This window comes from Silurus aristotelis (genome assembly GCF_946808225.1).
Source record: "Silurus aristotelis genome assembly, chromosome: 29".
Classification (NCBI taxonomy): domain Eukaryota; kingdom Metazoa; phylum Chordata; class Actinopteri; order Siluriformes; family Siluridae; genus Silurus; species Silurus aristotelis.
This window is the reverse complement of record NC_139602.1, coordinates 2347883-2360821: the sequence shown is the minus strand read 5'-3', so window position 1 is coordinate 2360821 and position 12939 is coordinate 2347883. Positions and strand designations below refer to the sequence as shown.

Below are 12939 nucleotides of genomic sequence, written 5' to 3'. Positions count from 1 at the left end.
ATATATTTTTTTCTCTGTCTATTTAGTGGTGTTGTAATTTTTTTTTTGCTTTTTGCCTAAAGCTGCCTTTATTTATAATATTGATAGTATTGAGATGTGGATTGTTTCAGGCAGGACTTTACTGAAGGCTTTAGATATGAAATACACCGTCCGCCATTATGAGTGTAGTACACTTTTCTCTCCACTGGGTGGCAGTAAAGCTGATGTTAGTGTTCAGCTTCCTGTAGAAGAAGAAGAAGGAGCAGGAGGAGGTTTTCGTGTTTGTTAGCAGTGATGGCGTCGTACTGGGGAATATTCGTGTTCATGATTTCTCCTCTTTTTGTCTGCGCTTTGGCAGAGACGCGGCAGTTCAACGCAGTAAGTCTTTGGGGTAAATGTAGAAGAGCGACCTGGTTTGTGAATCAGATGCTGAACGCTGCTAGGTGTTGATTAGCTTCAGCTGATGGGAGTCGCGATTATAACTAACTGTGTGTGGGTCAATTATTTCAGCTAATTAGTTCTAATATTATTGATCATATATAATTTCAGGAAATGTATCTGCATATTTCCGAAATGTGTTTATTATAAAACCATATTTGCTCTAAAACGTATTTGGACAAGTTCCACCTCCTCTGCTTTTTGATTGGTTGCTTGCTCGAAGTCGTTCATTCATTTACGGAAAACGAGCCAATCAGACAACAGGAGGTGGGGCTTGTGGAAAACGGGAAGTGACCATTTTTCTCTGGAATATTATGTATTCGGAATTATGCTGGGAATCAATATAAGGAATTGTACTAGTTGAGGTGTGTCATTAGGGGGTAAACTAAGATTAATCAATGCCGACAACGATTAATCATCCGATTATTTCTATCATGAACTTTGTTAGAAAAATAAAATAGAAAAAGTACCGATTTATGAAAATGTGCTAAAGGAAGTGATTCATAAATTATCCAATCATAAATAAAAAATTATATAATTAATAAATATGTATTAATACAAATATATAATATTAATAAAAAATATGATAAAGCGTGCAGTCGCGTGTAAAAACAAACAGCACGTCAAACAGTGATTCGCCTCTAGAGGCCGCTCTTGTAATGATGGTGGATTTTCTCAGGATTTTAATATTTCTCCATCTACAGACGCGACCCGGAACAACTATCAGTATGGATTTTTGCAGATAATTCCAGCAATATATCAATGCCGATCAATTGGCAAACCTGATTTATATGATTTAAAAAAAAATAAACACTGACACTTTACTTTAATGTATTGACTAAAGTAAGAATATTTAACACAACGAATAAATCACACAAAACAGAAACTGCATGTTTTTGTTACTTTTTTTATTGTTTAAAGTATCAATGCAATTTAACTTTTTTTTTTTTAAATAAAAAATACATTATATAAATGTGTGCTTTGTTCTGGGAAGTACAAAAAAGTTCACATATGTATATCTGATGATTTTCTCGAAACAATTTATGATTGTATATCGTTATCGTGGCATAAAATTGTTTGCCTCATGATTTTGGTTTTGGTCATATTGTCAAGTGTGTGTCGTGTTAGGAACTATACTGGCAATCCTGCTATTAGACTTGTCTAATCTTCTCGCTTGGATGGAGTCATAAAAAATTCTAATCTAAGAAAAGTAGTGTGTGTGTAATTCAGCCTTTGTATCCACAGGAAAATGTGATCAACGTGACCGCCGTTAGTGAAAACGAAGAGTTGACCTACAACGTGCAGGTACCCAGAAATCATTCCATTTGTACTGTATATCTGAAAGCGTGTTTGCCTCGAACCCTCACCACGTTTTTTGGTTTCAGATCAGCTTGAACATCACCCTGGCGGACAACAAGACGAGCGTCAACGGGGTTCCGCTCAAGCCGCAGGAGGTGATGCGGATGCCGTGCCAGGCTTTGCTGTGTGAGTGCAGTGTTATTACAGTAGGAACCTACAGGGTAGGGCCAAAAGTATCGGGACACCCAACTTTTCCAACCACATGTGCCTCTTCCACAAAGTTGGAGGCACACAAGTGAATGACGTCTTTAGAGGCAGTAGGATTGAAGATTTTCTTTCCATGGGTTGGAGTGGAAGATGTTCCTGCTATAGAGCTCAACCCCTGTAGAACACCTCAGGCCTCCTCACTTACATCACTACCTGACTTTATGAAATCTCCACAAAATCTAGTAGAACATCTCCCCAGAAGGTTATTAGAACAGTGAATAGAGACTCCATGATGGCTTTAAATCCATCATGTGTTTCTATAGAAGTGTTTGAATCTCTGTAACACGCTAACGCTGACTCATATGTCCGCAGTATATGGCAGTAACGCGAGCCTGAGCGACGGCGCTGAGACGTTCCTCAGCAGCGTGTTGAGGCTAATGCTGGATCACTCGTATCTGCAGAGCGAAGCAGGAGACGAGGTGCTGCTCCTGACTCTAGGGCAGGAGATGATCCAGCTGGGTGAAGAGAAGGTCTGAATTCCTGTTTCTAATCCTAATGCGATAACAGCACTCTCCAGAATGTAATTATTTGTAATTGTGTATTCACATCTCGGGTTTCAGATTCCATGAGGAACATGTTAATAAAATTGTAGATCCAGTGGAGGAAAAAAAAAACAAACGATTGTGTTGCTTGAGATGTTCTCCGTATCAGTTATGAGAGCATCCACCAACGAGCGGTTACTATAGCAACTAGGGAGTTCACTTTTATCTTTTTGATTCAGATGGACAGCAAATCAATTTACTTATGTGCCTTCTGCAAAAAAAAAAGATTAAATTCTTGTCTGCAGGAAGTTACAGCTCTCCCTCTGCCATGTTAATCTGTATTGTATGTGACTCTCAGGACACGGTAGAAAATATCGGTCGCATTTTGTCACTGTAAATATACATCGCATCTACTAAACTGTATCTAAATAAAAAAATTGTAATTTTATGCATCACATCATTTTAACTTTTATGCCGACGCGAATCGATGAATCTTCACATCCCTAATTCAACTCGTTGAAAACTTGCAGGTTTGGCAACCGGACGTGTGGGAAGTGAAAATGCTGTTGAACCAGAGCTCTGAGGAGGTGACCCGAGAACAATCCACCTACCCGGCGAGGTCCAGCAAGATCGTGGCCATGCCGCGGGAGAACGACTTCATCATGAGCGAGGAGTTCGTGGCTAAAACAGGTCGGTGTTCACCTTCGATTTGTTTTAGTTTTTTTTTTCTTTGCAAGCGTACGACTAACGCTGACGATAAATACTCCCCCTCCTTTACAGTCGACGAGCAGGTCCTACACACCACCAGTCACTACCCGCTGAAGCAGGCGGAAACCACGCAGGAGGAGACGGCCGCGCCGGGGAAACTCCCCGAGACGCCGCTGCGGATGGAACCTGACATTCTCTTCGAGCACGGGGAGGAGGACCAATTCAATCCCGATGACCTGCTTCCAGACGTCCCTCTCCACAAGCCGCACTCGTCTTATAACGTAATCCAACTGTTCCCAAACTAAAGCCTGATCCAGTTCATTAGAATGGCTGGGCTGGTACGAGGGTTGCTATGGTAACCGCGTCTCTTTTATATAAAAGCAAAAAAAATTAGAAGTATTATGATGTCAAATTTTAAGAACCAAGCGCAGCCCACTGTGCCAATTCACCGCAGAAGGAGCTTCAAGATCTTTTTATATATATATATATATATATAAATAAATGTTAAAATAATTTGAGCTTCTGCTCACTGTGTGTGTGTAGGTGGTCTGTCGTTGGGTGGAGGAGCTCCGGGACAGACTGAAGCGCTTCTGCACCGAGTCTCTGCCGCTCTTCTTCCTCATCATGTGGGTGGTGGTGGTCGGCGTGGCCGGCTCGGCGGTCATCATCAAGATCCTCGACCTCCTGTTTCCCACGTGTGAACACAAGTACGTGGGGAAAAACAAGTATTACGTGCGAGTCTTTGGGTTTCGGGTGTTTGGTCTCAGGTAGGAATTTGGTGTCCTTTTTAGCAAGTTTCTGATTGGCGAACCAAAAGTACACGGACAGCCTGTTCCACATTGTCCCCATTTGCTGTTATGGTGAGCTCCATTCTTCTGGGAAGACTCTTAGGAAAGTCAGTATGTAGGTGAGGAGGCCTGGGGTGCTGCTCAAATTCATCCTAATCAATCAAAATGGTTTTTTTTTACTGAATGTGTTCATGTGGCCACTGTATATAATTATTTCCCCCTCCCCCACACAGGGGTTTCTTTCATCTTAACCCAGAGACCCTGATGCCCGAGGAGGAGAAGCAGAGCCTGATAGAGAACATGGAGCTGGGAGTGGAACAAGAGAAGAGCCATGTGAAAGCAGAGCTGTACTGATCCCCTCCTCCCACACTGTTAATGCGTTTTCTGTGAGTTTTTTTTTTTCTTTTCTTTTCTTTTCATCCCTTTTTTCAAATGTAGCACTTTACTCATTTCAGATTCGCTCCTTTATGCAAAAGGACGAACGATGTTTCCCGGTTCACCAAGGCATTACCTGGATTTGTTTTTGCTGTTGCATTGTGTGTAAAATGGGGGCTTGGTTTTTTTTTTTTTGGGGGGGGGGGAAGAGAAATGATTGTAGTGAATGATGTATTTATGCACTTAATCGTGATCGAAAAGTAGTTTCGGGACCACCCTCTGTGTTTAAAGTGGAGGACGGTCGCACGCTTTTCCTTTTGTGGAGAAGAAAAAGGTCAAAATATTCCCAATTGTTAAAAGATTGCAAATGGATGTTATTTCACTCATGTTCTGTGCTTTGATGGTGTCCTGAATAAGCTGCTCGAGTTGTAAAACCTAAATCTACGTGGCATGCGTCTCGTGCGTTTACGACGACCACTGTTTAGTTCATGGAATGAGCCACTCCCCCCAGTCTTTCGGCCCTTTGAAAAATGCGTAAACTTGTGTTGAATCGTGTGTGGAGCACGAGCGTGCATGCTTCAGGACACAACTTTACTTCATCCTGGTACTGTATATATAGGACTTTATTACATAGACATCATGATCAGCTTAAAAATACACCTGGGACACTAGAAAAAAAAAAACCCACTGATTGGAAGTAGTGTGTTTGAAATTCATCCTCGATGCAGCACCTTGAATGACTGGCAGTGTATTAAAAAATGTTATTGTGCATTATAAAATATTTGGTATGTGAAGACTATTCCAATAAATCACAGCCTTGACTTTAACACACAGACTTAGTGCTGATTGGTCACGTTTCCTGGAGGCGTCTTTTCAAAGTGCTGAAATCATTTAAAGGTGCAGTTTGTCGTTTTTTGAAATGCCATTTCTCCAGATCAGATTTGCTCTATAATACAACGTGTCTATAAATATTCTTATTACAAACTGCCCCCTTAAAAAAATATATATATACTTAGAGTTTTACCCCCCGGGGTGAGAATGAGGTCAACAGGAGCCGAACTCCGAGATCCACTTCTCGTATTTCTCAAGGTCGGAGGCGGAGACGGTTTTCGACACTTTGGTCAGGGCCATCTGGAAATCCTCCATGGTGGTGGGCATGTGCATCTCATCTCGGGAAATGTTCCGGATCTCTTCTTGGGTCAGACCCTCGATCCGTCGTCTCATGGCCATCAGAGAAGCGTCTCTGTGTGAGGCGGAAAAAAAAAAAAAGAATCCAGGGTTTCTGCAGGGTGAAGAATTAAGGTTTAAGATGCACATTTGAAATTTTTTTTGTTTGTTTCCGTGGAGGGTTTCTGAACTTTGCGCTATAGATCTTCAATTTCATTATTAAAGGTCTTAAATTGGACTTGGTGACACCTGCAGAAACCCTGTAATGGGTATGACTGTCCTGGTCGGTTGTACCTGCAGACGTTGGTGATGTCGGCACCCGAATATCCCTCCATCTGCTCTGCGATCTTCTCCATCTCCACGTCGTTAGCCAGCTCCAGCTCTTTCAGGTTGATCTTCAGCAGCTCGGCACGGCCCTTCGCTTCAGTCAAAACACACTTTATTAAATACGTGATATCGGGATCCGATTCCTCGCTTTAACCCACGTGCTGTGTTTTCCGGGGTACCTGTGGGCAGCGGGATGTAGATCCGTTTCTCCAGGCGGCGTCTCAGAGCTTCGTCGATGTCCCAGGGGAAGTTTGTGGCTGCAAGGACCATCACCATTTTCGACGGGTCGTTATCAGACGATCCTCCGACCCCTACGAGATGGATCATGAAAACACTACAACTATTATGGGCAAAAGTATTGGGACGCCTGACTTCTACAGTGTTCCCACAAAACCATATGGGACGTCTAGCAGATCCAAACCTGTTTCAGGGGATGGACATGGAAGATCTTAAGTGGACTTTACTAAACACCCTTGTTTTGGCTGAATGAGCAATCTTTTGGTCAGGTGTCCACAAACTTTTGCCCATACAGTATATATATTAAAACATTATCTGAATGCAATTGCACATCTGTGTTTGCATACCATCCATTTGCACGAGAAGTTCAGCTTTGACGCGTCTGCTTGCTTCGTGCTCCTCCGATGTTCCCCTGCGGCTGCACATGGAGTCGATCTCGTCGATAAAGATGGTGGTGGGAGCGTAGAACCGCGCCTGCACGTGCGCACCGGAGTGAAACGTTATGAAGCAAAAGTAAAAGTGTGTGTGTGTGTGTGTAGACTCACCATTTCGAACAGCAGGCGCACAAGTTTCTCCGACTCTCCTCTGTATTTGGAGGTGAGTGAAGAGGACGAGATGTTGAAGAAGGTGGTGTGGCATTCTGTCGCTACCGCTTTCGCCAGCAGGGTCTTTCCTGTACCCGGGGGGCCGACCATGAGCACGCCCTGCAGCAAACAAAAACTGTTTACAAATGTCTAATAATAATAATAATAATAATAATAATAATAATAATAGACAAGCAATTTTATGTTTCGCATTCAACTGTACTGAAATTAAATATCAAAAATGTAATAATTCCATGTTAAGATGTTGATTGGGCCTCCATTTTTTTTTTCTTGAAGAGAAAATAAAAGGTTAGTTGAAATAAAACTAATTATTTACATTTCCCAACCAGCAGATGGTGCTGCACACACACAAGCCACTTAATCCAGGGTTCCTTTAGAGTTTGCATCACGTCTTATAAACAAACACTAACACACATTAAATAAATAAATAAAAAAAGGTGTACCTTCCACGGTCGCCTGATCCCCTTAAAGAACTCAGGCATCCACATGGGCAGCACCACGGCCTCCTTTAGGAGCTTCTTGGGTTCCTCCAAATCAGCGATGTCGTCCCTGGGGAAAAGAAGGGCGTAGTCAACAGGGCTGCGCCGCCACATGCTAATACATATGCAAACACATTGTATGCTTCGAGGTAAAAAAAAAACCAAACTGAAAAACAGAGGCCTCATTTTCCCAGTCAGCGTTCAAAGCCTACAGAGAGAAAACACTTTTCTACACTGCCCCAAGCCTTTATATTTATCTGCTGTACATTCAGCCACTTGTTACATGCTGCATTATCTATCTATCTATTTATCTATCTATCACTGGTGGAAGATCTTGAGTGACTCTACAGTTATAGAACTCAAACTCTAGAAAACACCTTTGGGAAGAACTGAAACATCTCCCCAGGTCTCCTCACCTCCATCCGTGTGCACAAATGTTTGTCTGTATAGTGGGTGGTTTTGTACAGAGATTGTGTTTGATGTTTATTTAAGGGCAAACTTCTGTCACTAAAGCGAACATTTCTACAAGCTTTACTCAGCCGTTGAAGAAGATCTGAAAGATCTGCGAGACGCATGCAGGCGCCATGGAACCGTTTTTCAGGAGCGACAGAAAGAAGTGTTTTTCTGCTCATTTCCCCGACGCAACTTCATGCAAATGGCATGTAGGCTGACGCTTAGATCGCCAGCTTCACTGGGAAACAATAGATTTGGTAAACAAACGCACCACTTCACGTTGGGGTTTTGGGAAATGATGTCTCGCTCCAGCGCATCGATCAGGTCCCGGTCTTCTCCTCCTCCTCTATCGAACCTCTTCGGCTCCGGCTCGGGGGCCTCGGGCGATGCTTTGCTCTGGTGGAGGAGGAAGAAACGCAGATGTTAAACACAAACCCTGAGTTTCCATTACAACGAAACAGCTGCAGGGTTTTTACTGCTCTCTGAACCCACAGAGACGCCCGTGTTTACTCTGATGGAGGAAACCGGTATCGCAGGTCGTCATTGTACTGAAAGTAAATACAGGATATTAAATACGACGTGTCGGGTTGCGGCGACTCGTGACGTGTTCAGACAGACGAGAGAAACGGATCACACCGAATAATAATAACTGGAATTACACAACAGTTCACAAACACACACTTTGTTTACTCCATGTGCAGGTCACCTTTAGGTCCCTCGTTTATCCTGAGCCTCTTTTCGAAAAGTAAATAAATAAACAAATCTCCAGGAAGTGCAAATTATTTACCTTTCCAGCATCTTCTGCCTTTTCAAAAACCCTGAGATCCACCTTTAGGGTTTTGCACCAGGGCCGAAACGATCCTTCCGACTGTGGTTTCCCTACGGACCATTATCACAGACGCGCCACCACCCGCTAAACTCACGGAAGACGCTTACAAAATGAAAAACGAAGGAACGGGAGGAGAAGAGAGCGATGGCGCGAGGAGATTCGTGCCGAAGAAAACGTTTTCGGGATCATTTAGAAATATAAAAAATAAAAAATGTGTGTTATGGATTTTTATATATATATTTTTTTATTTCTATAGTTGTATTTTGATTTATTATGGCGATTAAATGCATGAAATTTTTTTCCTTTCGCAGATATTCTTACAATTTCAGCAATAAAAAAAAACAAAGGAAACGAATTACTCGATGGAATAATCAGTAGAATAATCGATAGCTGCAGCCTTCGTTTGCGCCATAAAATAAACATTGGCAAAAAACAAAACAAAAAAAAACCGTCTAGACAGCTTGTGAAGATATTAAGTAACTTCTGAAAGACAAACAAAAAAAAATAATTTTTATAAAAAAATTAAATAAAAAATTGGCTGTTAAAATAAATGGATTCACCTTATCGTCCCTTTGCTTCGGAGCATTTTCCTTCTTCTCTTTGCCCTTCGGAGGTTTTGCTCGGTTGCCGTTGACGACGCGTGGCGACTGTCGAGGTTGGGAGCGCGGCCCGGCGCTCAATCTGCTACCGTGAGCTTTACCGTCTTTGTGCGGCACCGGGGCTTTGCGTCCGGCGCACGGGGACGACCTGCATGAACAAATTCTCACGAATCTCACAATTGAAATCAATAAACAATTTCTCCTCGTGGCTGATCTGGGATCTGATTGGCCGAATCAAACTGGAGACGTACTGCACAAACCGTTGGATTTTTTTCAACCCTGTACCACGTGTACACTCTTTACTAAAAGGACGGATTTCACCGCATGTCCTACATGAATGTGTGTGATTAAGATTTTTTTTAATTATTTTGAACTTTTTGGCTTTCCAAACCTGCTCTTTGATATTCGATACAAACCCTTTTGTTCTCTGATGATTTCTCGTCCTCGTCGCTCCGGTGTTTGTCAATATTAAATGTGCGTGAAATGCTTCTCGGGATTTTCCGTGACGTGTAAAGAAACTTTGTCATGTTTGATTATAAGTGCAAAGACAAACGTGGAACATTTGCACAACAGTTACAGCTTTGGGTTATTATTTACACGTCACTGTGACACTGAACTGTACATCACTAATCATCTAATAATCACATCTCAACCCAGTTTCAGCGTTTTTTAATAATCGGGTCAAACACTGGTATTGTTTGGGTTAAAAAAAAGTTATATAAAAATAATAAATAATAAATAATAAAAAAAATCACAGTACGGGTTCAATTTCTGTACTTTTAGGCTTTTCCTAAATAATATATAAAATAATATTTAATGATATAAAAAAAAAAGTGTAAATAAATCAAATGAATGCAATATTGATTACAATATAAATGAGCAATCGATTAAGTCGCCACATTAAATTAATTAAACATTTGTTAGACCCCATCTGGCTAATACAGATGTCGATACAAGTGTGTGTGTGTGTTACATTTAAATTAAAATGCTGGCAAATCCGTATTTGCATATTTTTCCGAATCGCGACTCATTTGTTTCAGCTTCTAAATGTACCTTAAATTAACACTTTTCGGGTTTTTTAATACGCTAATCAAATATTCATGCTTTATGCAAACGCACGTTTATTATTAGTGAAACCGAAAATCGGCATGAACACGGAATATTCTTGTAAATGTTCGAAAGTAATGATGGTGTTTTAAATGACATGTTTCCACACGGACGGTTTTAATTGCCGGATGTGCGAGTCAGTAAAACAAATGTTATGGAATTAAAAAAAGGTTTTAATTTAAGTGTCATGGCAAAGGCTGTGTATACTAATGAACATGTGATTTATATATTTTTTATTTTATTTTCTTTATTTTAAATAAATTTGCAGAAATTTCAAACAAACTGTTTTTCACTCCATACCTATGTTCGACCTGAACGGGCATGATGTCGTTCTCCTGGCTGAAACTGCTGGGTTTTGTTGGCGTGATGTCCAGCTGAAAGCTCTCCAGCGTGGTCATGATGTCCCTCACGTGCTTGTTCTCCTCGTTTATCTCCTGCCAAACCTGTCCACGAGATTTTCAATAAAAAAAAGAAAAAAAGAAAAAGAAAAAAACAGCATCCTGGTCTCTTCCTACAAATCAGTCACACTACACTTTTGTCACGTTCCACTGACTTCCATTCACGCTAACGATCGGAAGCCTTCCAAAAAGTTTGGCGACATGCGAATTCGTATGGCGTCGAAACCGCGAGAAGATCACGATGGGAAGTCGAATGTGACTGCAGGAATAATCTCCAAAATCAAGAAGAAAGGAAAAGAGGAAACGTTTTACCTGCTGCCATTTTTGCTGCACGGACGCGTCTCGCACTGAGAGCAGGTACTTCCTGATCTGCTCCAGTACGCCCTGGTAGCAGACCACGGCCGAGCTGTAGTTCCCCAGAAGGGCGTACTCTCTGGCCAACTTCACGTTCTCACTAATTTCCAACAAACTCATTCCTGTAGATGCGTCAGGACACATGCAAACATAAAACACACAAAACATTATAAAAAAAAAAAATAAAAAAAAAAGAGCAGCTGGGAGCTTGTTCTGCTCCATGACATTGTACAGCCAAAAGTTTGTGGACACCTAACCATAAGATGAACATCCCATTCAACATTTAGTACCCATTTGCTCCACTCTTTTCAGGGTAGATGTTCCACTAGATTTTGTGGAACATCTGTGCTCATGATCTGTGCTCATTAATCCACAAGGGCATTAGTAAAGTCTGATGTAGATGATGTGAGGAGACCTGCGAGGTCACTCAAGATCTTCCACAGGGACCTGGCTTTGTGCACAAGAGCATCGTCATGCAGGAACTGGCTTAGAGGTCAAGTGAAGAGAAAGAAGCAGAACATTCGGCTGGAGTCCCAATACTTTTGGACATACACTATATCACTAAAAATTCGGCTGGTGTCTCAATACTTTTGGACATACACTATATCATGTGATCGTACAGATACAAGAGAAACTAAACCCTTTACAGGACAATTATTTCATGCATTAAATCACTTTGTCTTCGATTATTTTCCTATAAAACACACGTTTGATTTCTTACGGCGAACCAAATTGTCATTTGAATGCAAGTAATAATGACGATAATAATAAACGATCATATAGGATTATAAACCATTTTATTTTTTTTATTTTTTTTTTAGTAATGATTCGTTATAAATAAATTAAAAGATCCAAAATGGTCATTTGAATGCAACTAATAATAAACAAAAATACAGGATTATAATACATTTAATTATTTTTTTTTTTTTCCAATCGATGGTTCATTATAAATAAATCAGTCAAAAAACAAATTCATTTAAATGCAACTAATAAATTAATACTAAATGATTTTAGGATTATAAGCCATTTTATTTATATATTTTTCATGATCCCCCCCCCCCCCCGTTATAAATAAATTAAAAAGATCCAAATAGTCATGTGAATACAACTAATAATAAATAATAATAATAATAATAAATGATAAACAAAAATACAGGATGATAAATCTTTTTTTTTCCCAGCAATGATTTATTATAAATAAATTTAAATATCCAAATTGTAATTTTAATGCAACTAATAATAAATAATAATGATAAACAAAAATACAGGATTATAAAACATTTCATTAATTTGTTTGTTTCTTACAGTGATAATTTATTATAAATAAATTAATCGACATCCAAAACTCACACCTGACCAATATCGAAAAACGAGAGTTGGAAAATATCGCGAGATTTGAGTAGTATCGTGATAATCAATCGCAAAGCCCCTACACATTATAAACTAGTATTACAATAAATACTGCTTATTAGTACACAAATACATTAAATAAACTCATAAACATGATTTAGGTAACAGAGGGTCTTGTGAAATATTTATAAATAAAAATTTACTAGGCGTCGCTACGAAAAGCACAACTTTAATACTACACTTTCTTAATTATCACGACTTACCTGTCGTGTTGGTGGTGCAAATCTCCAATAAACAACGCCTAAACTCGGTTATAATGTTTAGACCCAAAAAAAATATAAATATATACAAAAATAAAGAAAGACCAAACCCTCAGCTCGATTCAGCAAACGCTGAAAGTTTTGAACAATCGTCGAAAATTAACCACGCATGCGTCAACTTGAGGGCAGGAACAAGTATGCGCATGCGCGGTACAAAGCATTTGACGTTTTCAAACCGCTCAATAGTCCTTAGTTTAGTGCACTTCAAATGGTACAAAATAAAGGGCTTCTCGACCCTTCCTAGTGCACTTCAAAGGGTTATTAAGAGTCATTTGAAATTCGACCAAACGTCGAAGTTTTTGCGGCACGATTTGTTTGTATTTAAATGAAAAAATCCTGCGAAAAATATTTACATTTTAATTCACGATAACTTCTGAT

The 12939-nt window shown here is 40.2% G+C and overlaps 2 protein-coding genes across 3 annotated transcripts; one reads left to right on the top strand and one right to left on the bottom strand.

Annotated features, from left to right (window-relative positions):
- The first annotated feature begins 206 nt into the window (after nt 1-206).
- ginm1 (glycoprotein integral membrane 1) lies at nt 207-5163 on the top strand. 2 transcript variants are annotated; one of them, XR_014532400.1, is made up of 9 exons: nt 207-357; nt 1663-1722; nt 1803-1902; nt 2296-2453; nt 2996-3155; nt 3246-3454; nt 3717-3880; nt 4195-4709; nt 4754-5163. XR_014532400.1 is itself a non-coding variant. In XM_083535157.1 (8 exons), the coding sequence occupies exons 1-8, from the start codon at nt 274-276 to the stop codon at nt 4313-4315; spliced, it is 1056 nt and encodes a 351-aa protein (XP_083391283.1). In that variant the 5' UTR covers nt 207-273; the 3' UTR covers nt 4316-5163. The 2 variants fall into 2 exon arrangements, 1 of the variants encoding a protein (XP_083391283.1); XM_083535157.1 differs by having other exon boundaries at nt 4195-5163.
- katna1 (katanin p60 (ATPase containing) subunit A 1) lies at nt 4538-12689 on the bottom strand. The gene is made up of 11 exons (XM_083535114.1): nt 12505-12689; nt 10850-11013; nt 10440-10582; nt 8994-9180; nt 7876-8000; nt 7116-7221; nt 6613-6771; nt 6415-6541; nt 6010-6141; nt 5798-5924; nt 4538-5579 (listed from the first exon to the last, which is right to left on the bottom strand). Exons 2-11 carry the CDS (start codon nt 11009-11011, stop codon nt 5381-5383), a joined length of 1467 nt encoding a protein of 488 aa, XP_083391240.1. The 5' UTR covers nt 11012-11013; nt 12505-12689; the 3' UTR covers nt 4538-5380.
- Between the last annotated feature and the right edge of the window lie 250 nt (nt 12690-12939).

Excerpts from the sequence above, each read along its gene's own strand:
- katna1 (XM_083535114.1), bottom strand. The coding sequence starts at position 11,011 with ATGAGTTTGTTGGAAATTAGTGAGAACGTGAAGTTGGCCAGAGAGTAC. Across the intron at positions 6,542-6,612 it reads TGCGCCTGCTGTTCGAAATG|GCGCGGTTCTACGCTCCCAC; the intron begins GTGAGTCTACAC and ends GCGCACGTGCAG. Across the intron at positions 5,580-5,797 it reads GACATCACCAACGTCTGCAG|AGACGCTTCTCTGATGGCCA; the intron begins GTACAACCGACC and ends CGCCTCACACAG.
- ginm1 (XM_083535157.1), top strand. The coding sequence starts at position 274 with ATGGCGTCGTACTGGGGAATATTCGTGTTCATGATTTCTCCTCTTTTT. Across the intron at positions 358-1,662 it reads AGACGCGGCAGTTCAACGCA|GAAAATGTGATCAACGTGAC; the intron begins GTAAGTCTTTGG and ends TTGTATCCACAG. Across the intron at positions 1,723-1,802 it reads AGTTGACCTACAACGTGCAG|ATCAGCTTGAACATCACCCT; the intron begins GTACCCAGAAAT and ends TTTTGGTTTCAG.